Genomic DNA, 25,231 nt, shown 5'->3' with positions numbered 1-25,231 from the left:
GCTGTTGCCCAAGACCGGAAGAACACCTCAGAAGCGGAAGGCAGCTCCTTCCTGTGATAATCTTAAGGTACCTACTTCCTGCTTCTTTGGCGTTCGCTCTTTCCTTGACCGTGGAGCTTCTCAGGGTGCCGACCTGGCTTGGTGGCTCCTGCTGGCTGCTGCCCGCCCAGGTGAGTGGTGAGTGGTGAGTGGTGACTGCCCTACGATGCAGCCAGCCCCGCCCCACCTTTTCCTTCCTCAGTGCGTTCTTTCTTTCCATCGCCCGCGTCCCGGATCATCTGATCATCTGATTCGTTATTTGTCTCCACTCAACCCCACATCCCAGCGGGGAGGGTACGTATCCTGCGACCTCAGGAGTCTGAGCTCCTTCTTTTTCGAGGCCAGAGTCCAGACACAGACTGAATGATGCCTGCCTCAATTTCTGTGCTGAGTTGACACAAACTTGAGAACGGGAAGGAGCACACAAGACGCAGAAAAGAAAGGAAAGAGGAAAGTGAGAAACACGGCCACTCCTGCAGTTGCATTGACCTCCAGCTGTCACTCTCGCCTTCGCAGCTGTCTTCTTCTTACCAACTCGGCTCACCTACTTTTGCAACCCTTCGTCATTTTCCTACTCCTCTACAGTACAGAGTATGCGACGGGTCTTGACGTGATGTGCGATCGGCCTCACGGATAACCGACCCGGCACTTGTTTCCCCATGTTTTTCTTTCCATCACATCATCCGGGCTTCTTCGGCTCCCGTCGCGACCACGTACAAAATACGAAGGCCGAATAGCAACGGCCGAAACGTGCCGTTCATGACGGAGCCATTACTAAACAACCACGAAATTCGTCACACCGTCTCTTCCTCCAACGCTTCCCTCACTCGCTTTTTCCTCGCGGCTCTGTCACGACTCACAGCTGTCATTACCCCGCCCTAAACCTCTTTCTGAAAGATTCCCGGCGCTGAGCAAGCCTTTTCTGGACAAGCCCTGGTCCCATACCTTACGGTAGGTAGGTACCTATCTCTTAGTGCCAACACCGCATGCGCTTCAGCCTTCAGGAACTGACGTTCCCCAGCTAGGCCTAAGAGATCTGTATGCAGCTAATACTCACCAAATCATCCATGGAAAAAAACGAGAATAAACACCAAACACTCTATTTGATATCACGATCGCCATCTTTCAATGCTGTGGTTTTCCAGAAAAAAACACCAAAATAAACAGCGGGCACACCCCAATTTCGCCTTGTGGGACACCCAGCAGCGAAAGGCCCTGCATCGGCGGAACATAGGTCCTTCCATTCCACGCATCATCCGGCAATCCTGGTTGGTCTGTCCTTCTAACCGTCTGTCTCATACAAGACATGCGGAAAGAAAATTATCACCTTGTTGGACCTCCCGCACAGCGCGTGGCTGTCTCTTCTCTGGTCTGGGCCCTCCGACCGCTACGGATGGCGGCAATTGAATCAACCACAAGGCGTTATTGTTGTCTTCTAAACGCCAACCTTGCCGATCAAAGTGCTCTTATCTACCTTCCAGCTACTCCAAGCCGCGTTCCACGTCCAGTATTCGACGTCCGCCGCGCCATGGGCTTGAACTCCGTCCCCGTCCCCGTCTTGTTCATCCCGAGTCGCCTGTGGCCGCTATCCCCGATTCGGTGATTTGCACCTTGGCTACAAGGGCTGGGGGCGACAGTCTCGCCCACCCTCAGGCGAAGCAGACGCGGTGCCCGATATGCCCGCTGTGGATTGAACGCTGCTCGCTTTCGTCTTGCCCTACGAGGAACTGTAGGCGCGTATGACCTCCAAGTCAAAACGTTCCAGCAAGGGATGCTAGGGGGTTGTTCGCGACGGAGCTGAAAGAACAATCAGCATCTTGCTTCCAGATGTCGATGCCGTGCATTGCGCAACTCGGCAAGTCATCTGATCACGAACGAAGGCGTGGGGCCAGCTGGAGGGCCTCGCGCCATCAAAAACGCCTCTGTTGGCCCAATACGTGCCTATCACAGCCCTCGAAGTCGACCCGGACGTACTCGGTCATTGTCAGGGACGTCAACGTCGCGCCCAAATGACAAGGAGGTCGTCTTGGATGTGAGACGGGTCCGAGCAGAACCTTATCATCACGACAGGCACCCGCTGTCCACGTCTTCTGTTCTCAAGAGTTTTCTCCCGCGTCTTCTCAGGGTTCCCATATCTCGCCCTGATCGCGGTTCGCCCGTCTATTTTTGAACCAAACGATCGTGTTTGCCGACCTGAGATTGCGTTGTATGCCTTCAGCACCGCCCATGTCGGCGCTCCCGACGGCTACATCCGCGCAGAAGAGGTGCCCAAAAAGTAGCCACCCTGGCTCCGTCCAGGGCGATATTCAATATTCAGCAGCACGCGGGTGGCAGTGGCTCCAGGGGAAGGGAGCCGGGACGGGCTTTATCTGGGAAAAGACGACCGGGGACAGGGAATGCTTGCAAGCGTCGTCGCCAAAAGTCACTTCGTACCCGTCCAAGCACGGAACTGCGTGTGCGGTCACTGGTTGCTTCCCAACTTTCAAGGGCAATAAACGGAGCTCAGGCGGGGTAAGGGACGTCTTGAAAGTCGCACAAGAGAGGGGAAGAACCGTGTCAACTGTGCCGCCGATCCTCCAAGAACTGCGCCGTTGGACGCGACACACTGGACCGGTAACAGCTACCGTCGTCAAGGAATGCGAATCAACTGTCTTTCTACCGTCCCTTGCTCCTCTTCTACACGTGTACTGGTATTCATACGCTGGCGGCAGCACCAACCGGGCGGTACATCTAGCAAGGGCAGAGCTCGAGGTGAACGACTCGCGTGCTTGTCTCGTCTCAGGCGGCTGACCTTGACCCTCACTCTCACTCTCCTGTGCTGCGCATCCTCACGCTTTTACTACACTCCTGCACTGCAGATCAGTTCCTTGAGACTTCGCTTTCGCTACCCTCCGACAGCCGCACACTTTAAGCCGCTTCTTAAGGTAATCGCATCATTACTACCACTACCGCCACCTTCTTTGAGCGCACTCGGCCAGGTTAAGCTTCAGCTCGCAAACTCTCCGACAGCCGATACGCCACTGGCTACGCGCGATACGGCGCTTGCTGTCCGACGACCTGTCCACTGCCCGGCTCCGGTCTCTGCGGTGCAGCCTCGTCTGAACCACTCAACTCCGACGACGACCCGGCTTTCTGCCCGCTTACGTTGATCCCGACCAGATATCATCATCCCACCCCGGCTACCCTACATCTTTCCGCGCAGTGGTAAACGCCTGACAACGTCATACTTGATAGACTTGCCAGGACTCACGTGTCGTGCCCTCCGCCCGCAGCGCTCTAGTTCGCAAAGTCTCGTTCAGACACGGACCCTGTCGACACCAAGTCATCTCAGTAGCTCGGCCTCGAGGTACGGCACCTCGTTCTCGTCGCAGCTCATCGCCCGAAATGCCGCGATCCAGTTTCTCGGATAACCCCCTGCTGCGGGTATCGCGTCCTGTCTCCGCCTGTTCGCGATGTGAGTGTCCTGGTCGCGGCTGACTGCTTCTATGCCATGCGAAGCTAACGTTGCCCCACAGGTCGAGCTGCAAAAGTCAAGGTATATCTATCCCTTTCAGGCTGCGTAGCCTGATTCTTCGACGGGCACATGCTGATGTGTGCCTTGCTGCTTTAGTGTGATGGCAAGCTCCCAGCTTGCACCGCCTGTGAGAAGGCCGGTCGTGAGAATGAATGCTCCAGCGCTAATGACCAGTTTGCTCGGGGCAAAGAACGCAGGTATGCTTCACGCACAGGATTCTTCTTGGCGCTATTCAGAGCTGATGAGTTGCAGCTACGTCGCCGCTTTGGAGCTTAGAGTTGAGAAGCTGGAGAAACGACTTGCATTCGCCCGTTCTCGCAAGGCCTCAGTCAACCTGCACGACATAGACGAGGCCGCTGCACCGGCTGATCGCAAAGACTCGTTAGCTAACATCCGAGCTGCTATCCACCGCAAAGCGGCCCGTAAGAGAGAAGACTCGGACGTCAACTCCCTCGTGTCGGACTTCGGCTTCCTGTGAGACGTCAGCTTCCCGTACCTGTCATCGGTGCTAACATGTGCAAGCTCCGTCAACGCCACAACTCGCGATTTTGAGCCTTCTATTAGCAACATGACATTTGCCCGCCTGGTCTTGGCCGCTGCGACTAATGAAGAAGTACCGGACCCAACAGAAGACAGCTTTCCAACACGAGCAGAGGCCTTGGCTACCATTCAGTACTACACAGCCAATATCTTTTCGCTGTTTCCTTGCTTCTCCGAAACACATCTTCTTACCGTTCTTGACGATATTTACAACCCGGATGAAAGAGTCAAGGAGCGTCTCAAGGATTCAGATTATTGGCTTTTGTACATGGTGCTTGCTGTTGGCTACTCCGCACAGAGCAAGAACTTACAGGATGAAAACTATCGCCTCGGCCTCGACTTCGTCTCGCGCGCCCTGCCGTTCGCCGACAAGGCGTTGATGCCGGGATACCCAACTCAGATTCAGTCACTCATTCTTTTCACGCAATACTCTATGCTCGACTCGGCTCATTTCGACAGTTGGTATCTCATCGGCTTCGCGAGCAGAGCAGTGGTCGATTTAGGGTTTCATCAAGATCCGCCGCAGCTTCAAGTACCCGACAAAGCTGCTCTTGATCTTAGGAGGAGGATGTTCTACTCTGTCTATGCACTTGATAGGTATGTGTCTATGATGCTCTCCAATCCCGATGATGTCTAATAACTGGATCAGGACCATCAGCATAGTTCGCGCCAGATCGTTCTCGTTCACAGACGATTCGATCAACGTCGAGTATCCCAGCGCTTCGGGACCGTCCTCCGGAGCCATCTCCGGCCCCCAGTCCGCAGATCCAGCTTTGCTACTGTTCCAGCTCCGTCGAACTCAATCAGAGTGGTATCAAACCCTTTTCCAGGCGGATTCTGCGCCACTACCCGATGCTTCTTCTTTCATCTGGCAAATGTGCCTCGAGATGCGGGAGTGGCACGAGAGTTTGCCCGACAACCTTCCGGCTGGCACTCGGGAGCTATTCGACCTGGAGCTGAGGTACAGCTACATCTACTGCCTCGCACCTAGTGACAGATCCCCGCACTTGACCGACTACGCCAAGAAACTCATCTTCGAACACGCCATTGCGTACATGAACACCATTCACGGCGTGGCGCACGGTTCGCTGAATAACGCATTCTACACATCTCTTGATGTTCTGAAGGTCTACTTCGTCGCGATGCAGTTCTTCACGGTCTTCAACGCATCTCGCGAATTACAGCTTTCTGAGCAACGTATCATTCCACCCATCACACGCCCGGGGACAGCACCACCACCACCCTTACCACACCGACCCGCCGGCAGCGAAGACAGCGTAGATAGGAGTATACGCTGTTTCCAACAGGTCGTAGAGACTCTCGGAAAATTGTCCGAGAGGTGGGTTATTGCTTCGCAGTTGAAGACAGGTTTCGAGACCATATCATCGGAGTTGTTCTCCTGGCTTCAGATGCGCCGACAGATGAGAGACCAGCAGGCGCAACAACCTCAACACCCACCCCACCCTCACCCCCAGCATCAGCATCAACATCAGCATCAACAGTCTCTTCACATGCACGCAGGTCCATCGCCACCTCAACCTCAGCATCCGACGCACCCGCCGCACCCTCCGCACCCTCACCCACAAGTCATCATGGGACCTCCGCAGATGCAGATGCAGATGCCCGGCATGATGCCACAGCCTGGACAGCCGATGATGCAGTATAGATGGGTTGGGGACGGATCCCAACAGATGATGCCTGGGCCTCCGCCTGGGCACGGTTCCGGCTAGGAAAGGAACCTCTTACGGAAACGAGGAACGGCGCTCGGGTTAGATAGGTACACTGGGACACCCTTCATTCTTAGATCATGGTAAAGTTATCAAAAGCTCATCGATTCGATTCGTTCCGCTACCGAATCCCATGTTGAACCTGCATGTTATCCTCGCTTGGTATTTCCCTTAGCAAGTGATGGTGTTACTTCAACCGCACAGGACAGGTTCAGCTCGTTCGCCTGATATCGTTGAGAGGGTTATCTTCCCTTCCTCATGTCCGCTAGCTTTGTTTAGCAAGCCTTCCAATTCAACAGACGACCGAATTGGGTGTGAATTGTTTAGGTAAGCCGGAGACGGCTTTCCTCCACCAACGCCCATCTTGCGATTGTGTCTTCGTTCGTGTTCTATCTGTCTTCGTGCAATTTTGAACATGCTATTTGATAAAGGGGAACATGGTGATCCCTTTTTTCAAGCGATCAGGTGGGAGGTTCAGAATCCTTTCCGCCGCCCGCTCCGCCACGGACAGAATCGCACCTGTTGGGTTGGCGGTGACCATGCCAGGCATGATGCTCGCATCTACGACGAACAGATTCTCAGTCCCGTAGACCTTGGCGTCGCTGTCGACTACGGCGTAACCTTCTCCCCCGTTTAATCCACTGTCGGTGCCCATTCTAGCCGTGCCCATGAGATGGAGACCGCGACGCGCTGTGACGCTAATGGCGATCTGGAAGCGTAGCGTTAGTCAGGACAACTCCCTGGATTGATGCAACGCTCAAATAGGTAACAGAGAGCCAGGTTCCAGAGGGATGTGGGAACTTACGCTATTTACATAGTCCGCAACGGTCTGGTTAGGTGCGGGCTTGACCAAGGTGATCTCCGGATTCGCACGCAAAGCTGCGACCATACGTTCTCCGGCGATCACGGCGGCCTTTTTGTCATCTTCTGTCTGGAAGTAGGGGATTTCGGCGTATGATATCGTCATCTGGGGAATTTTCTATGTGAGTGATTGCATCAAGAGAGGGGTTTCACTTCCACAGCCGGCTCGAGAAAACGTGAACCGATGGAAGGACTCACATTCCCGTTGATTGCGAGACGCCCGACAGTAGATGAGCCGCGTCCAACGAATGAAGACAAGGTCAAGAGATTATTGGGCGGCCCAGGATTCTGGATTCTTGTGGTCCACTGGATTTGGCGCGGAGTATTGTCGGAAAACAGAGATCCTTCGAGGGTCTCCCAGGCCACTGGTAGAAGTCAGCAACAGTCTTCTTCAGAGGCTTTTCTTGGAGGACATGTGATAGATTAAATGTATACGGGGATGCGAGGAATACTTACTAGGCCCGTGATTATTCGGGGGACCGGCTAGCATGCCACTCCGGTCCCGCAAATACTGGTCAAGATCTCCCTGGACCGGCGCGTCCCAGATCCCGTTCGACCAGTCGTAGTTCTTGACAGACGGATGCGATATCTGGAAATCCGTCACTTGGTGGTCTTTCAAGTTCTTCCCCACTGGTAGCTGTAGCCATTGTCCGCGGTCGATGAAGCTCGATCCGTCCGACTGCGACTCAGCCACGACCTTCAGCTGATCCTCCGGCCCGATTCCGCTTCGGAACAGAATCTTCGGCGATCCAAAGTATCCGGCGGACAGAACCACGCGCCCCGTCCCACAGGTGACATTCACAACCCGGCCGCTTCCTTCTATTTCCACACCCGTCACGCGGCCGCCGTCCCTAATAACACGGCGTACGCTGGTGTCCGTCCACAAAGCGAAGTTAGGTCTAGCTGATGCCGTGACTAGATAGGTATCCATGGGCCCGTTGCGGTATCCGAACCGATAGTGATAGTTAGCGTAGCTAAACGTCCGATTCTTCGCATCCGGCGTCTCATTTCCCGTCACATTCGCCCAACCGGCCTTCGCCAACGCACCCGCTACAACATTGTACCCTTCGGGGCTATACAGGATCCCGTCCGGCGAAGGCCGATCCGTCGCCGGCATCCTCGCGAAAGCGCGCCCAACAGCGCCCCGCATATCCGCCGACCCCCACCCGTGCGGATACCCGTTCTCGTCAAAGTCCCCCGCCGGCGGCCGCCACCATAGCGCCGAGTTGACCGCGGTCGACCCCCCGAGCACGCACGCGGCGGGGTTCTCGGCCTGGTCGGCGCAGGCGATGTCGATCTGGCTGGACCAGAAGTACTGCGAGAGGCCCGGCACGTCGAAGCGCGTGAGGTTGGTGCCGTTGAGCCAGCCGGGGCGCCAGTTGTCGAAGGGCACTTGGTTCTCTTGCGCTGCGGGGATCCAGCGGCCGGACGAGGGGGGCCCGCGCTCGAGGAGGAGGACGGTGTGGCCTGCTTCGGAGAGTCTGTCGCTGACGACGAGGCCGGCGGCGCCGCCGCCGACTACGATGTAGTCGTAGGATGTGTTTTGGGCTGTTAAGGAGCAGGCGACCCGGCCGGCGCTCACTTATCAGGCTGTTAGGGGTTCTGTGGGAAGAGCTTGTTTGTGAGTACGTACGGAGAGCGGAAAAGGCTGCGATCCACAACATTGAGACTTTGTCGTTATGATGTTGCTAGACGTGGTTCATCCGGTCCTTAGACTGTCGATCTGCGTCCCCAAAACGTGGCGTGGCCACTACTTATCATTCTAACACCAGTTCACCAGTTTGAGTTTCCTCCAAGGCGGTGTTTTCTCGCCAAGCTTAGGAGAATTTCACGATGGACATCCCGACGGGCGTGGGCGGTGGGAACCGGCTGGCGATCGTGGGATGCCGCATCGGCACTTTAAACTTTAATGAGTCTACCGAACCCCTGACCCTGGGCTTCCTTGAGGAAATCAGGAGTAATCCAACGTTGTATCTCAAAACTTGGCCACTTCTGGCAGAAACGGAAATACTCAGCGCGTGGTAGGTTTAATGAAATGCTTCGTCAATGACTTACTCTCGACTGCTGGCAGGATGATGTGCTAGTCTTTGCTAACACCTGCACTTACCAAAAGCCGGAGTTGATGCCCATTGCGTAAATCGGACCAGCAGGCAAGACTTCTTTCTCGTGGTGTTTGTTCGGTCTCTTGACTGTGCTGGTCTCGTCTGGACGTACACACATTGGGTGTTATTCAAACGCGGTTTCTGTCATCTTTGTTGAATTCAATATGAAGTTGTCATTTTTAACTTGATTATGTTGGTCCAAGTCAAAGACAAAATCAACTTGGAAGGTCAAGTTCAATGCAAATCAATCAGGGTAAGCACTCTAAGCTTCAATTGAAGAAATTAAAGTGGTCAAGTAACACTCTGATTCTACCCACTGCGCTGGAGATGTGGAGATGGCAGTCGATCAGTAAGAACACGATTAATCTGATAGGCGCTGGCACAACTTTTGCTCGGTCACAACGGATAGACATAGCGATGTAAGTGCTTTGTGTTATCAAGAACTAGTCGAAGCTTTCCAACACAGATGTAGCTAACTTCGCGACAGGTCTGTATCAAAGCTTTGGTTGTTAAGTGTAACACTTCTGTACATCAACTAACAGTCCTGTCGCCAAGCTGTCCAGGGAAGCGCCGCTTAGATCAGTCCAAGTCTTCTCAGGCACGGTCCCGACATAAGCGTTGTAGTTGTACAGTCCGCAGATGCAGCTGTTCGAGATGGTCTTACTCGAAGTTGCTGAAACAATTGCCTTTCCATCCCGGCTGACTGCAAAACTCTGAACGCCGAGACCGATCGGAACCTGAAAGAAGTTCGTACCCTCGGAAGCGCTGAAATTTTGGGTATTGTTGCCCGAACGTACCGTGACCATGGCGGGCTCCTTGAGGAGAGAAACGACGAAGACACTATCTGAAAGAGTCTGCCAGCCGTTCGGCCGGCCCTCGAAGTAATTCCCGGAGTCGTTGTTGGCGGGACGGCCGAAGGTGGTATCGGTTGCGTCACAGCTCGTGGTAGACGGGTTGGGACGATACCAGTACACAAGCTGGTCGTCATCGATGTGACTGGCATCCACAGTCGTGGCGCCCGACTTGAAAGCCCTGATGAACGGCTTGGCCATATCCAACCATCCGTCATGCGGCATACCCAGAGTCCACTTGCTCCCGCCGTCATCGTTGTGTGATGAGCCCAGCGGAGCGACATAATGACTCTCGCCAAAATCGTTCCAACTCACTATCTCAACGAATCTCGGGCCCAAACTGAGCACATCCTGCCAGCGTCTCGCCCACAGCAGGTCGCCGGGAAAGACGAAGTTCTTGCTGTACGATACTTCAGGCCCGTAGTGAGTGAAGAACCAAGCAGATACCGGCGCGATGTACGGCTTTCCTTGCAGCCACTTGATGTATTCCGAATCGGTGTACTGGACTGAGACGTTGGCGCCAGCGGTAGGGGCCTTATTTTGTCCGTTGGTGTCCCAGGCGTACCAGTTCAGCGCGCCATCGAGACCCTCGGAGGTCTCGACATATGGCTGGCCTGATAGAGAGGGGACCGTCGGGGGGTGGAAGTTGGGAGCCCAGAAGACTTCGGTGGCGGTATTGGCGGCGACCGCCTCGCGCATCGCGGTCACGTTCAGACCATCGCCTGCGTAGGAGGATGCAAAGATCTTGCCGTCGACGATGAGCTGGCCTGGCTTGTTTGCGTACTTGGCGATCAAGCCGCCGACGACGTCTGCTTCGGTTTTGGGTTTATACCACTACAATGTTGGTCAGGTATGTTAGAGGAAACGATCCCGGAGGACAAGAAAAGGAACAACGCACGTTGAAGTCGAAGGAGATGAATACTTTTAGCCCGTTATTGACAGCCGCCTCATAAGCCAGATCCAGCTGTGTCTCCGTATATGGGTCTTTGCCGATGTTGAGCGCGAAGGCGTCAATGCCGACCTCCTTTGCCCTCTTGAAGTCTACATCATAGTCTGAGACTTTGTTGCGTAGTCCTACGATGCCGACCTGCGAATTCGTCGGTGTTGGTAAGCGGTTCTCGGTTTCCACAGTTCATGAGGGCCAGTCAGCCTACATACCATGAAGTGCGCAAAGACGAGCCTGTCAGTTGCAGCCAGGTCGCCATCCCTTGCAGCGATGCTGTTGTGGGACGAAACAGGGCTCGCGTTCGCCACGGACCTAAGTAGCAGACCTGCTACCGAGACCAGTTGCTCGAGACGCATCTTGCTGGGGTTAGAAGTGGACTGGACGAGCGGAAGTCAGAACACTAGCAAAGAAGCAAAGCGATTCAAGAGAGCTAGAGGAAATGAACGAGTGAAAATGAGGTAAAGACTGATGATAGAGTGGAAGTTGCTGGTATCCAAAATCGGCTGTCGAATCTACAGTGGGAGAGGGCGCCTTATATGTGTTCTTCGAGAAAGCTGGTGGGATCCAGACGTGATAAAGACTTCCGTACGAGAGATGCGATCGTCTCGTATATTGCTCTGCTTGAATTTAATTCCACGCATATTGTAGATACTTCATAGTAGCTCTAACAACTTAGAGAAACTTAAACAAATGTCTTCTCCGTCATGTCAGTTATTGAGATCTCTGAGGCTTTGAACAATAATCGGATTCAACTTGAGGTAACATAGGGGTTCATCGGACCTTTAATAGAGTTTTCTTTTTAGATTACTTTCAAGGTTACTTCGATTTGTTCGGATATCTAAGCGCCGCGCATTGCGGCTGTGGGCCTGCACAAGATGGCACTCACTTGCATTCGCTCTGTTCTGACATCATAACCGTTATAGAAATAGATGTCGGCAGAAGCCGATATTATGGCGCGTAAAAGAAGTTGCCTTTGAATCTGGCATGATGTCTCCATTCGTGACGATGCGAAGGCAAGTTCTCGGGAAAGAATTTGCAGAGATTTGAACATTTCAATACTACGGCGAAAGATACGTAGAGTACAAATTTTTTAAGCCTAAGCTGCTTCAATCGATCACCGGCTTCCTGGAAAGATACTGTGTTATAGGGAACAAATAACTGCCTACTTGGAATGGTTGACGTCCATGGATTTACCTACCTAAACTGAAGTCCCAATCCGGTAGTCCTAACGCCTTCGTGATTTCAACAGCCTACAACAAGGGCAACAGTGTGGGAAGACCCTGCATCGACTCGTGCTGTGGCCATGCTTTTGTTGAACTCTATATGTTGACGGTTCTCCGGCTCCGCCGGAATTCTGTAATACCATGAGATCGAGTTGCTGAATGGGAACGAAATTAGCATCTCAAATCACCAATGAGTAATTACAACAAGCCTTTCGTTCAACCACTCGAGAATAAAAGCTCTCTGACATACTGGTTTAATAAGAAGCACCTCTAGACAGCCCAAACTCCTGTGACTTTGCTTGATTGTACAACCATCGAGCGTCCTGTTCTGATTCCTCCGCTTTCACCAACACCTCAGCATTCATGGCGCGCCTTTCCTTTTTCCCCGGCTCTCTATCTGGTTTAATAACTCGGCAACCCATACTTCCGCTTCCGACACTCCCTCTTCTTCTCGACATAGGCGCGACCAACGACGGAAACGATGCATACTATCCGCCATGCTACGGGCATGACGAGCTCAGTAGCTAAAGATTCCGATTCCGCGACGAAACTATCAAGTTACCTCAAGAGAACATTATCACACAGCTTTGAGCGGATGTTGACAGGAAGTTTTGCTGGGTTGCTGTGTTGGTCACTTTAAAGGGACAGCTCGTCCTTAACAGTCAGCATGACAGGGTGATAGATACACGGAACAGCTGACGTGAACCCTTGAAAGCTCCTGTACCTTAGTACGCTTACGTTAGCTTTCATTGTGAGAGTGATCAGGTCGGTTTAGTCAGTCGGCAGAGGGCAGTAGCAACGTTGTTTCGCCTATTCCGGATCTTCAAGGGTTCAAGATCACATTCGAAACATGAAAGAGATTCAATCATGAGTAGGGTTCATTCAAACTGACTTTTGAACGTAGACAGTATCGATCGCATATGGTCCGGCCGAGATGATCAAGACCGTTCTTAGGAGAACTCGCATCACACCCCGTCCTCCGGAACTAATGCGGCCCATTGGACCGAGACCGAATAACGGTACCATCCCCTCGGTAAGCTAATGGATTCGCATAATCGACAATGAGTCCATCAATACCACAAGCAGAAAGGCCGTCGTCTCCTATCAGCCCCATCGCGCCGCCGTCCCTCTGCATATGCACGCGTCGACAAGGCTCCTGTGATTCGGTTCGTCTTCCTTCTCGCGGCCTCGCCTCGCGTTCCCCACAAGCCGTCACCGGCGCCGGCGACAACGGGCCTGTCTAGCGCAAGGGCGTGGACGCATCCTTCTTCGCCTCTGGGGAATGTTTATTTCTTCCATCAATCACAGTCGTGTCAAATGCGGACCCCTTATCCGGGTGTAGCTTAGTTCGGCCGCCTCCTAGCAATAAGCTGGGGACTCCGGATTCTGGTGGTTCGATTTCTTCCTTTAAAATGTTGGGGTTTGCGCGGGGGATGGAAAGATTTCAGATTCGACGCGGAGAGCCGGCACGTAGGGACTGGAGTCACGATGGCCAGGATGTAGCTTTTATTGTGATCTTTTTTTTCAATCAACACGAGAAGCCGGTGGGATGAGGCGCGGCGGACGAAAGTGGTGTGGGAGACACCGATTCAGGCTGAATTGCAGCCACGTTTTTGACCGGACTGCTGGAATGCGATGCTCTACGGATTCAAGTTCGCCAAGGCGCTTACGGGCAAAATTGATATCAAGTTCGCTTTTAACGGCAGGAGAGAAGAGTCGACGAGTGATATCAACCTCTTGGCAGCATCGGGTGGCTTGCAGTGCCAACACGGGATCCGCGGGTTGACACGGTCTTGGCCGCCTCAAATCGTCCTCATACCGTCTCTTGAAGAGCCGCAGGTCTTGGTCGTGAAAGCTTATGTCAACTCATTTCTCGTTGTCAGAGTTCAGACGATGCCTGAATCGAGCGAAACAGAGGTTGAAAGAAGTCTGCGAGTCAAGGAGAGCAACGGCGCGACGCACGACGTTTTCTAGTCCTGCCAGCCCGGAGCTAGACGGCGCATGTCGCAGCAGCCCGTCGCTGCTGACCGGGCCCCATTCTTCGCGGGTCGCTCTCTGCATGAGAAACATGCGGAAATAAATGGGTCATGGAGATAAACTCGCAGTCTGACCGGCCGAGATCTTTTGCACCTTTTTCTGACCAACCCGTCAGAGTCATCACATGCGAACCTCTCACGTCCGGAGGATGCTCGAACGTGGTCTGACAAGGGGGCATGTCGTCGTCAGCTAAGCAAAGCTGTCGTCTTTCCCAGAAGGAGTTAAAATACTCTTGCGGCAAAGATGGTGAGCGAGAGGTGCTTGTTTGGATCCACGGAGAGGCGTGGGCGAAGACGGGAATCGGCATCTGGCGTCGACGACCTGCGTCGCCAAGGGCCATCATCCGTCCCTCTCAACACACGAGATATTGCATCCGGACAAGGCTGGAAGTCCCATGATCACAGCACTCTAAGCCGTTTTCTCTTTCAAATTTCAGCAACAGCACCACCAATTCCGTGAGCGCAGGAAACCTCTTCGACGCCGTTGCCAACCGTAGATTGGAGGGTGGGAAAACACCACAAAAACAAGCGTTTGCCCAGACCAGCCACCGCGGTCTTGTTCGCCGTCCTCGCCCTCCACTTCCGCGATGGGGGGCCGCGGAGGCGAAATTCCCATTGGTGGAAGTTGACATACGGGGTTTCTCCGCCAGTTCGACCCCAGAACACGACGACAGGGATTCCGGAAGTTGGGGAAGGACGGAGTGCCACACGCGGCGCGGCGCCAAGAGATTGCCGGGTCCCTGCTGTCGCCGCATCTCTTGGTTCGTCTTGTCCCGTTCGGTTCGTGTTGCCCGCGCGTGTGGATGGGAGAGCTGGATGGGGGTGAGAGGGTGTGAAGATATTGAGCGAGCGGTCGATGACAACGACGGTGGGACACGCAGGATTCCCTGCGGCGATGCCTTCAACGACTCGACCCCTTCTTCGGTCCTTTCCTGAAAACTCCACCTCCACTCCCCCGGAACCAGCGCTAGCCCGGCCTCGACAAACAATTATGGGGAGAACCCAGTCCTCGTCCGTCTTCCTCGCTATCTAGACCCGGGGAATGAGGGGAACGGCACGGGGGAACTTGGGGCAAGATTTGGGGGAATGGGAGAAGGGAAATTGGTCTTTGCGGGGATTCGAGGGTTAAGTTTAGCTTTGATGAGACCGGGGGGGTTCGTCTGCGATAAAACCTTTAAAGACAACCGTCCATCTTTCTTTTGGCTCTCTTCTGTCTCTTCACCTCTCTCTGTCGGAGTTGTCCATCCAGTCAGTCTCCTGTCTTTACCAACCGACTCGAAGACGACAACATTCAGTCAGAGCCTGTCAAGCAGCAACACGTCGTCAAGATGGCAGTCACCAGCAAGAGGGTGTACAACTGGTACATCTCCCTCATGGCGGCCATGTGCATGGTCCTCTACGGGTACGATGCCTCCGTCTACAACTCGCTCCAGGGCTCCAAGAACTGGCTCGCCTGGGTCGACGTCGACCTGAAGAAGGACACGCAGCTCATCGGTCTTGTGAACACGGCCTACACAATCGGTGCCATTGTCGCCGGCTTCTTCATCGGAGGCCCTCTGGTAAGTCTTCAGTCTCTAGTCATCGTCTATAGACTACCGCTAACACTTTTCGTGTTCAGGCCGACTTCCTCGGTCGCCGCTGGGGCATGGCCATCGGCTGCTTCGTCACCATTATCGCGACCCTGATGCAGACGTTCACACCGCACCACCAGCTCGGCGTTTTCATCGCCGGAAGAGTCATCATCGGTCTCGGACAGGGCATGGCCCTGACCGCCGGCCCCGTCTACATCGGCGAGGTTGCGCCCCCGCAGATCCGTGGCCACATCATGGCCTGCTGGCAGATGTTCTACAGCGTCGGAAGCTTCATCGCATACTGGATTGTAAGAATCCCCCAAAACGACGGCGATGGTGTCAGCATGTGACTAACAACATCGTCCAGAACTACGCCTGCTCCAAGCACCGCCAGAGCCTCGGCGAGTGGGACTGGCGCATGGTCGTCATCTTCCAGATGCTCGTCCCGATCATCATCATCGTCGCCCTGCCCTTCCAGCCCGAGAGCCCCCGTTGGTACATCCAGAAGAAGGGAGACGTCGACTCCGCCCGCGCCGCGCTGATGCGCATCCGCGACACCGAGCAGGAGGTCGAGGAGGAGCTGCTTACCATTCGCGAGGCCATCGAGTACGAGAAGGAGGCCATCAGCGGCAGCTACTCCGCGCTGTTCAAGGACGCGTCCCTTCGCAAGCGTCTTTACCTCGCGTTCGTCCTCAACGTCGGTCAGCAACTTACCGGCCAGGGAACCCTCAACTCGTACTCGACTGCCATTTACAAGAAGGTCTGGCCTTCCGACGACACCATCAACCTGATCAACGCCCTGAACGCCACCTGCGGAATCCTGTTCACGCTGAACGCCATGTGGACGGCCGATCGTTTTGGACGTCGCTGGCTCTTCATCGTCGGTGCCGCCGGTATGGCCGTGTGCATGCTCGTGGTGCCCATCGTCGGTCTCAAGACGCCCTCGGCAGCGGATGGAACCAAGAGCGAGAGTGTCGGAATCGGCATCGTCTTCCTGCTCTTCCTCTTCACCTTCTTCTACAAGCCTTCGTGGGGTGCTACGACCTGGATGTACACGTCCGAGATCTTCTCCTCCAATGTTCGCGCGCAGGCCGTTGGCATGTGCTCGCAGATGCAGAACGTCGCCAACACCATCTTCCAGCAGTTCTTCCCGACCTTCCTGGCCAACGAGGGTCTGAAGTGTCTTTTCTTCTTCATGGGAATGAACATCGTTCTCGGCGTGTTCGTCTACTTCTTCATTCCCGAGACGAAGCAGGTTGCGCTCGAGGAAGTCGACGTGCTCTTCGGTGGTGCCAACCACATTGAGAAGGGAGGGCAGATCATGGGCGTTAACGACCACCCCGAGGCTGGTACCGGCTCTGATAAGGATGGTGCCCGGGTCCAGGAGGCCGAGAGGAAGGAGGTTGTCTAGATGGAGAGCGGGTGATTATGAGTAATGTGTTTGTTGTATTTGTTAGATGACGTCGTCGAGTCGACCTCACGGCCAGGCCGGGGCTGGTCACACTATACCCTCAATCGCAAATGATGAAATTGACAACGTTTCCTGTCATTCTTTGAAACTTCCCTACCACACGAATCAGCACAATCTCGCACCCCGACTCACCGAAAGATGAACTAATTTGAAATGGGAAAGTGAGCAACGCGGCTCGTGGCTTGTCATTGGACTCGCTTGGCCCTAGCATGCTAGAAGCTTCTGCCTATACTATATAGCTGAAGAAAATTCGAATCCAACTGGAGGTAGATGGCAAAGATGGTGGATACTTAGGCCTGCGCGTCGACGGCTCTACCAGCCTCGCTGATAGCGAGGCTGGCCATGCTGCCCGCCACCGCATCCGGCCCCCTCGTATCCTTTGCTTTCTTCGGACCGGCTTTCTTCTTCCGCTTGGAGGTTCCAAGGCTCACCGCTGGGGCCTCAAGCACCCAGCGGGCGATGGCAGCGGCGCGTTCCGTCAGAATGGGATACTCTCGACCATCATCCACACTCCACCTACGGAGGGCGGGTGGCTGACTGTGACTTGCTAGCTCTGATTTTCCGTGCGTGCCGTTCTTGAGACCAATCAGGTAGTCGTGATCCTCTTCAGCTCGCTTTTGGCGGGCGGTGATGGCAGCGCGGAGGCTTGCCTCATCGACAACTCTGTCGTCGTCAAGAGAGTCCATGATAGCCTGTTGGCGAATCCTCTCTTTCCGCTGATCCTCAGTCTCACCGAGATCAGGCAGCGTGTTGCTGTCTCGAGTGATGGCCGCGGCCGCAAGCGCAGCTGCTTTGGCGGACGGACGAACCTTGTTTTGATGCTCAGCCAAAGGCCCGTCCAAGACCGGCAGAGGCGCAGGGGCACATAATTGCTCCCAGGACGTGGTCATGGAAATCCAGTTGTTCGCCCGGCGAAGAACCTCGATCCAGTCCGCCCTGGCTGGGGACCTACTTGGTTGAAATATGGGGTACCCGTCGGCGAGGCGGGCCAGCCGAGCAACCATGTGCGCGTGGCGGAGGAGCTCCTTGGTTGAAGTCTGCATAAGACAGTGACAGAGTAGTAAGGAGTGGAGCGCGTCTGTTAGCAGAGGATGATATGTGATCGCCTCGTAGGTGGAAGGCTGAACGGGGCCAGATTGGTGCACGATCGCCTGAGAAGGATACGGCGGTATGTCTGCTGGTGGCACGGCGGCGAAGAGATCGGACAGAGGATAAATCTTGTATGATGGCGAAGCCCCTGAGTCGGGCATTCGAGGATGGCGAATACCATGGACTGTGCTATTAACCTTTTCCGTGAATTCTTTTACTACCTTCAGCGGCAGATCCGGCGTGTACTCAAACTTGGACAGATATGCCGTGTAGTCTCGCAGGGCCTTCTTGGCGTAGGTCTTGACCACTTTTCGCTGCTCTAACCGGTGGCGCGCGGCCTCCTTTTCAGCGGGTGAAGGTTCAGGAGACTGGCCGGACGTAGTCTCCTCTCCTGCTTTGGCATCAGAGGGTGTCTGCCTTTGACCGTCATCCCGCGCTACCCCTCCATCTGCAGGAGTGTCGGGCAAGCCGTCAATGACATGCTGGCATGCAAGCGTCAAGTATACCCCAGCCCGCTGGAACAACAGCTGCGTCTCCAAGCTGCTAGGCTGCTGGTCCTCAGTGAGGATCACGTCCTGATATCTCCTTGTCCCAGTCGCCAGCTGAAGTTCCTGGGAAGATGGAGGGGTGTGGATTGGCTGGTGATAGCGGCATTTCTCCAACGCGCGACTCAGATCCCAAGCAGCGCCTTCGTAGTCCTCCTTGAATATCCTCACGGTTGCCCTTGTTCGCAGAGCCTCGCCCTCGCCCGGTCTCGCGGAGATGATTTCGTCCAGAGAATGCAGGCTGGTGCACTCGGCCAGTTGTCTCGATGGTATCTTTTCGTGGAAGAAGTGGACGTATTTGGCATCCGGATCGTCTTTGCTGCGCTGCAACACTAGAGAGCCAATCTCCTCCAACGTCGAGGTGCCCTGCATAGTGGCGACACTACATGCGATCTCATCCAGACGATATGCGCGGGCAAGCTTCTGGCTGGCCTGTTCCCTCATCCTGTGTTTTCGTTCTTTGCTCAGTTTTGTCCCGTGACCCCCGCCCACTCCAAAGCCCAGCGACGACATGTGTCCATTCAGTCCACCATGCAGGTTCGACAGAGTCGGTGAGGCGATGTCGCTAGCGGCGCGGACTGCCAGGTCTGTAGCTTCGTCGACCAGTCGGCGGATCTTGAGGAGGTCGAAGAAGACGGCGGGGTCAATCGGGCGGGGTCGCGGGGTATTGTAGTTGATATTCGCGATCGTCTCGAGAATCTCAATGGGCATTTGTAGCCATGGGCCATGGAAGGAAGAGATAAAGCGCCAATGCCTGTCGCCCAGTCTCTGTTAGCAAAGGCCAGTCCCGATCGCGAGCGCCGACGATTCCCTTGATTCGCGCATCTGGGACGGGGGCGCAAGGATCGAAGCACCGTTAAGGTAGCTTTGCCAGAGGGAGTACAGACTTGTTGCGACATATTATGAGCGCAGGGGCAGAGTCGGAGACGGCGCTTGCAGCTGCTCTGCCTCTCGAAGAGCCATTCGACGAGGAGGATTGGGATGCGCTTCCACTCGGGACGCTTCCGTCGACATCATCGGCGGCAGTCTGCTTGTTCTTCTTTTTGGCCATGGCGGCAGCAACTCGGAAAGACGTATTCGAGCAAGCAATGTGTGCTGCTAAGCAAGATCGCACAGGATCGTCGTCGAAGTTCCCAGGGAACACAGACTCGAACTCGAGGAACGTTCGGAGTGGGGAATTATTGACCAATTGGTATTGAGCTCATGATAGCAAATTTGTTTAATTCGAGCCGGCCATGCTAGTACCGATACTAGTACAATAAGTTCGGCGATCTTCAATCTGAATCCCTATGCGAACTGCGGTCGCAAGACTTTGTTTTAAGTCAACGTCGGAACATTCACTGTTCTGCGACTTCCTCCAAGTCTCGAGTGACCGGCGTTTCACGTGACCGGCCGTTGAGCGCATTGTTACGTCAGCAGATAAGCGAGATAGATAAGATTAGATACGTACTGGTCATCTCCGGAATTCTTTCCGTCTTTCACCTCACCATATCACGAACGTCCTCACAACCGAGAGTATCCCATGTTCAGTCCTTGGAACAAGAGGTATCTCCATCAGCCCAGGGACATCAATGTTGGACCCCGAATGTGAGGCGGAAACACGCACTCACCACACGATGCCGTCAACATGTTCACCAGCTACTTATCCCCATCACCTTCGGTCATACCAGGAGCTTCAGAGAATTGAAGGCCAAGTACACTAACACGCTCCTGCGCCAATTATTGCTTCAAAAGGTTGTGATTATCTTGCAACTAATATCAATACCCTATACATCACAGCATACTAATTGTTACCCGTCCAGTGCCTCTGTCCAAACGCCTCTTCAGGTACCGTTCGCTGGCTGAAACCACTCCTTGCCGTTGACCGTCGTCGTCAGCGTGCCGTTCGCCTCGAAGATATTCGTCATGATATCGATGGAAAGATGAAAGCCGTCCGGGCTTGTCTTCTTGGTGCCATTGTTTGGGCCAGTCTGCACCAGATCCGAGAACCAGTCGACGTCCTCAACAGTTGGCGTCGGGTTCACCGCCGTGACCTTCTCAGTCCCGACCAACACATTGACGCCATCGTCCGAGAAGTCATGGTACTCGACAGCGACAGTCTGCGGGAGAGTACCCTCGCTGTTGGGAGTGATAGTGACGTTCGCCCAACCCCCAACTTTGCCCTTGAGTGTGAAGGTACCGTTCGTCGGCAGTGGTCGCGCCGGAGCTGCGTCGCCAGGCTTGTGCGGCGTCGCCCAAGGGATGATCTCGGGCACCGGCTGGATGGCGAGAGGACTCAGTGGTTGCCTGCTCGTCAGATGCGCCATCATCATCCTTTGTCTGCGGCCCCCCGGCTCCGTGGAGTTGTAGCAGGGCAGCGGGTTCTCTCCGCCGCACGCTGGCGAGACTGTCTGAGCTTGCCAGTAAACGATGCGAGTCCCGTCATTCGACCATTTCGGGTCGGCCATGCCGTTCCACTCAGGATCGTTGATGGCTCCGCCGCCAGGGATACCGTCTCCCTCGGCGTTGATCTTCTGGCCGAAATACGAGCCCCGGTCTCCGTAGCCGTCAATGAGCCACGGCTGGAAGAACCGGCGCGGGCCGTTGTTTCTCGTGGAAGACGTGGCGCTGCTGCTGACCAAGTCTGTCAACGGCGGAACGCCTCGCAGGCCAGCCATGAACATCTGCCGACCGGTGCCTCGCGTATCCATAGCGACAGTCCACTTGTCATCGGGAGATACGTCCACGGGATCCGTGTACTCGGGATGCGCTGTAAGCCGACGGACCTTGCCGGTAGTGAGGTCGGCGGCGAGGACATCGATGTTGGATGACTCGATGGGGTATCCAATGAAAGTAACTTCTCTGCCGGTACCACCGAAGCCGCGCAGCTCTCCGACTACCACAGCATCAGGGTTGATCCGGAGTTGAGTGCTGTCTTCTGGGTCGACCTCAATGGGCTGCGGCTCGTCGGCACTGAAAAGAGCAAAGACGTTGGTCAAGTCGTACCTGGGCGCCAGGGGCTCGCTGGTAGATGGCGACGGGTTGAACTCCAGTTTGCCAACGTATCCGTATTGGTCGATCTTGCCGGATCTCACGTTGAATGAGCTCCAGCCCAAGTGTTCATCGTCAGGGTGGATGCGAAGCTCTCGGATACTCCCTCCAGCCCCCGACCCGTCTGCCGCCGTGTTCCAGCGGATTGGGTAGATGTGGACTTTGTCGGGCGTGCAGTCCTCACTCGTGAGCTCTGCGGCGCACTCGATGATGTTCGGACCGGCTAGCAGACGCTTGCCATCGTGGAAAATCTGAGGATAATCGAGTGCCTCGCTGCGGCCAACCGCATTCTCCGCGGGGACTCCGCATGTGATGCATTTCCACGCATCGCCGTTGGGAAAAGTGGTGCCATCGACTTTGACAATGATCAACTGAGGTCCCGTGTAAATGCTGGCTGCATCTGGAGCAGCCGGGGCGCCGGTGAAGTTCACCGCTGCCACGACGTGCAGATCATCAGGCAGGAAGTCTCCCGACTGCTGAAGGCCGTTAGAGGCTCCTATGCAGCCCGTCCGATGAGGGTTGATCGCCTCAGTGCATCCACCCACACCCGTGTCTGGCGTCACAGGGGGGAGAGGCAGCTCGGTGACAGTGATCGGCTCAGGCTCAGGAGGGGCAGGGATGTCGGCTTGACGGCCCTCTAGAGGAGAACCTCTGGTTTGAATCCATTCCAAGCGGCTACCGATGCGTGCTTGGTCTTGTGAAGGGTAGGCATAAACCGCACCGGTGAAAACGATGATGGAGAAGGATCCGAGACGCATGCTGGGCAACGCTGGACTGGCTTTTCCAGATGCTGACGGACGAGGAGAAAGGCCTGAATGAAGCTTGGGAACACCGCGTTTATAAACATTTCGCGATGAGAGCACGACCCCGGATTCTTGGGCTGATCCCAGTCAATTTGATCCTGGGAACGCCGAGAGATCTTGCGGAGCTCATCACCGTTCTGCGGCTTCCCGCTCCGCGGGACGATCTTTGCAAAGACCAAAAGTACATGTGATGACAAACTTGCAAGCCTACCGCGCACTACTGAAGGCACAGCGCGCGACAAAGTATATTTTCCGGGGTACCAGTGCCGATCTGAATGCCCGAATATTCGTATCCCACCCCGAAAAACCCATCGGCCGTGGGACGCCGGCATACGCGGAAGAGTGGAGCCGAGTACGGTGAATACGGCCGGCTATACGCGTAAAGAACTTAGCGAATGACGTCTGCCGCGGATGTCGTGACCACAACGTCCCTGCAATTGTGTTGAAACAGGATGTCAAAATGTTTTATTTGGCAAACCTCGCCTACTTCTTGTCATCTCAGTGACTGACACGGTAGCATCAACACTGATGACAACTCATCACAATAACAAGGAGTCAACCTGCGCTGGAACCAGTTTCGACATGATGACGATGACACCCCGAGAGACGAAAAAGAAATGTTTCCGCGGCTACTTCACAATAACTCAGCAATAAACACAGACGTCTGCAAGCCGAGCAAGCCCTCGGTTGCAACCAGACCACCGTCGCTGAAATCCCACACCACATCTCCCCAGAGAACTTGAGCGACATTGCCAACCGCGACTCCATCCGGAAGAACAACCTTCACCTCACCCGGGATGTCCTCGGAGTTGAGGTTCACAACACTAATCAATGCCTGGCCCTTCTCCTCGCTGATCCATACGGCCGCGTCAACCCTATTCGCCCCTTCCACAGCAAGGTCCTGCGTCCTCTCGGTGCCGAGCAAGAACTCAATAGCCGCCTTATCCGTGAAGACTCCGGCCAAACGACTCGTCAAATTCTCCAACTCCGTCGTGGCGGGATAATTCCACATCACGATACCCTTGGCACCGTGGTTCACCGACAGCATCGTCATCACGACCTCCTCTTCCGCCGTCGGATACCGGCTCCAGAAGGTCTCGTTGCCGAACGCCTGAGGCGCAAACCACTGCGTCTTCTGCCATCCGAGAATCTCATCCCGACGGTAGAACTCATCCAGCCGGACCGAAATATCTTCGAACTCGCCCCCGCAGTTATCACACCCGCAGCACCCGTACGTCTCGTTGCAGACCGTGTCGTACACCGGCGAGAACGTCGCGTTGATGGCGACGGGGTAGACGTCGGACATGACGATGTCCGCGCCGGCCGCGTATTCCTGGTAGTAGAAGTTCTCGCAGTTGAGAGCCAACGAGACGGGGTGGTACGGATCCAGCGCCTTGATTTGCTGGTATGCTATTCCGGTCGAGTTGGCCGGGTTGGCTTTCCCGTCGGCCTCGTCGCTCTGGTACCACAGCAGGATGGACGGGTGGGTGCGCAGGCGGGTGACCTGGTCGATCATGTTTGTCAGGTTCGGCCAGGTCCAGAGGACGTCGTAGCGGAAGTAGATCCCGAGTTCGTCGGCGCGCTGGAGGTACGGCTCGAATTCGTCCCACGGGAAGGGGATCTCGCCGAGGCTGCCCGTGGGAACGAAATGGATCACGTTGTAGCCCATGGCGGCAAACTCGTTGAGGGTGTCGACGCTGGAGTTCCAGTAGAGTGTCCACTGGGCTACGAGCGGTCAGCCAGAGGAACATGATGAGTAAGTGAAGGCGAACTGACTGTAGTAGGTGTACGCGAAGATGAGATCCCAGGATGAATCCTTGCCTCGCTGCGCGAGAAGGCCGCCGTGAAGATTGTCTATGCGGGCTACGCTGCCGTAGTCCTCGGGATACGGGAGGTAAGAGACGTCGGTCCAGTCCTCGTAGACATGAGACGAGTCGAGAGTCGTGCGGACGGTGATGTTGTATGCCTCCATGCGTGGGGTGAAGGTGCCCAGTGAGAATGGCACCTCATTGTCTCGCGACCCTACGACGATCTCTTCGGTCGAGATCACATCGTCTCCAGAAAGAATCTCAACCTTCAAGGTCTTCGCCGCGCTTGTCGATATGTTCTGTCCGTACTCGGCCGGCAGTGGTGATCCGACCTGGTTCGATACGGCTGCGTCGATGAGCAGGTTCGCGGTGGTGTCCGTGTCGAGGTAGATGCTCAGTCTAGGTCGTACTTTGAGACGCAGGAGCGGGACCTGAGAGATGGCTGGCTCGGGGAACCATCCACCAGGATCGAATGAAGAGTTGCTGCGGGGCAGTTGTGAGCTTGACGTTGAACCAAATCACGGCTTCGGGGACCTACGTTGCGCGATACGCTTTTCCACACCAGATATCCACGCCTTCCGGATTGTTGAATCGCACAGCCTGCCCTTGAATCAAGGGAAGTGACGCGACCAAGGCCGCAAGAGCCTCAGTGGTCTTGGATAGCATCATCGTGGAAAGAGGTCCTTCAATCCTTTGTGAGCGGGGCAAAGCCTGCCTCACACATGGTCAAGAACAATGGAGCTTATATTAGCCGAGACTACCGTTGCTTCGTGGGCGCTGGGGATCCTGATGACGGTCGCCCCAAGATCGGGTCAGTCCACTGCTACCTGCACCCACATCACGATTTACATCGACGTAGACCATATCTGGAAGCTGCAGTCGATGTCACTGAGGAGACATGAAGGGAGGGGCGCTCTGTTCCCCAATAGCGACGTTACATCTTTCAATGGCAAAGCTGTTGTGGTATTTGGAGTGAGCTCATTAACCGGTGGTCAAGCGGGGAAATGAGAGGCAATGGAAGCTGCCGAGTGTGCTAGAGAGTCAGTATCTCAGTCATTTGGGACCAACCTAGTCA

The 25,231-nt window shown here is 55.0% G+C and overlaps 6 protein-coding genes across 6 annotated transcripts; 2 read left to right on the top strand and 4 right to left on the bottom strand.

The window, feature by feature from the left end:
* Window positions 1–3,423: 3,423 nt before the first annotated feature.
* Window positions 3,424–5,823, top strand: CkaCkLH20_08865 (uncharacterized protein; the record flags this gene model as incomplete). Its single annotated transcript, XM_038891580.1, has 6 exons — window positions 3,424–3,493; window positions 3,555–3,574; window positions 3,650–3,750; window positions 3,806–4,027; window positions 4,076–4,690; window positions 4,743–5,823. The coding sequence occupies 6 exons, from the start codon at window positions 3,424–3,426 to the stop codon at window positions 5,821–5,823; spliced, it is 2,109 nt and encodes a 702-aa protein (XP_038743216.1).
* Window positions 5,824–6,238: 415 nt separating this feature from the next.
* On the bottom strand, window positions 6,239–10,936 carry CkaCkLH20_08864 (cellobiose dehydrogenase; the record flags this gene model as incomplete). The annotated part of the gene is made up of 7 exons (XM_038891579.1): window positions 6,239–6,529; window positions 6,626–6,787; window positions 6,880–7,046; window positions 7,138–8,258; window positions 9,324–10,468; window positions 10,533–10,721; window positions 10,793–10,936. The coding sequence occupies 7 exons, from the start codon at window positions 10,934–10,936 to the stop codon at window positions 6,239–6,241; spliced, it is 3,219 nt and encodes a 1,072-aa protein (XP_038743215.1).
* Window positions 10,937–15,167: 4,231 nt separating this feature from the next.
* On the top strand, window positions 15,168–16,821 carry CkaCkLH20_08863 (uncharacterized protein; the record flags this gene model as incomplete). Its single annotated transcript, XM_038891578.1, has 3 exons — window positions 15,168–15,398; window positions 15,458–15,718; window positions 15,778–16,821. 3 exons carry the CDS (start codon window positions 15,168–15,170, stop codon window positions 16,819–16,821), a joined length of 1,536 nt encoding a protein of 511 aa, XP_038743214.1.
* A 350-nt stretch (window positions 16,822–17,171) lies between these two features.
* Window positions 17,172–19,226, bottom strand: CkaCkLH20_08862 (uncharacterized protein; the record flags this gene model as incomplete). Its single annotated transcript, XM_038891577.1, has 1 exon — window positions 17,172–19,226. The coding sequence occupies one exon, from the start codon at window positions 19,224–19,226 to the stop codon at window positions 17,172–17,174; it is 2,055 nt and encodes a 684-aa protein (XP_038743213.1).
* Window positions 19,227–20,338: 1,112 nt separating this feature from the next.
* On the bottom strand, window positions 20,339–22,303 carry CkaCkLH20_08861 (uncharacterized protein; the record flags this gene model as incomplete). The annotated part of the gene is made up of 1 exon (XM_038891576.1): window positions 20,339–22,303. One exon carries the CDS (start codon window positions 22,301–22,303, stop codon window positions 20,339–20,341), a length of 1,965 nt encoding a protein of 654 aa, XP_038743212.1.
* A 679-nt stretch (window positions 22,304–22,982) lies between these two features.
* Window positions 22,983–24,825, bottom strand: CkaCkLH20_08860 (uncharacterized protein; the record flags this gene model as incomplete). Its single annotated transcript, XM_038891575.1, has 3 exons — window positions 22,983–24,073; window positions 24,125–24,639; window positions 24,695–24,825. 3 exons carry the CDS (start codon window positions 24,823–24,825, stop codon window positions 22,983–22,985), a joined length of 1,737 nt encoding a protein of 578 aa, XP_038743211.1.
* Between the last annotated feature and the right edge of the window lie 406 nt (window positions 24,826–25,231).

This window comes from Colletotrichum karsti, assembly GCF_011947395.1.
Source record: "Colletotrichum karsti strain CkLH20 chromosome Unknown Scaffold30, whole genome shotgun sequence".
NCBI classification, from domain to species: domain Eukaryota; kingdom Fungi; phylum Ascomycota; class Sordariomycetes; order Glomerellales; family Glomerellaceae; genus Colletotrichum; species Colletotrichum karsti.
This window is presented reverse-complemented; position numbering and strand designations above follow the sequence as displayed.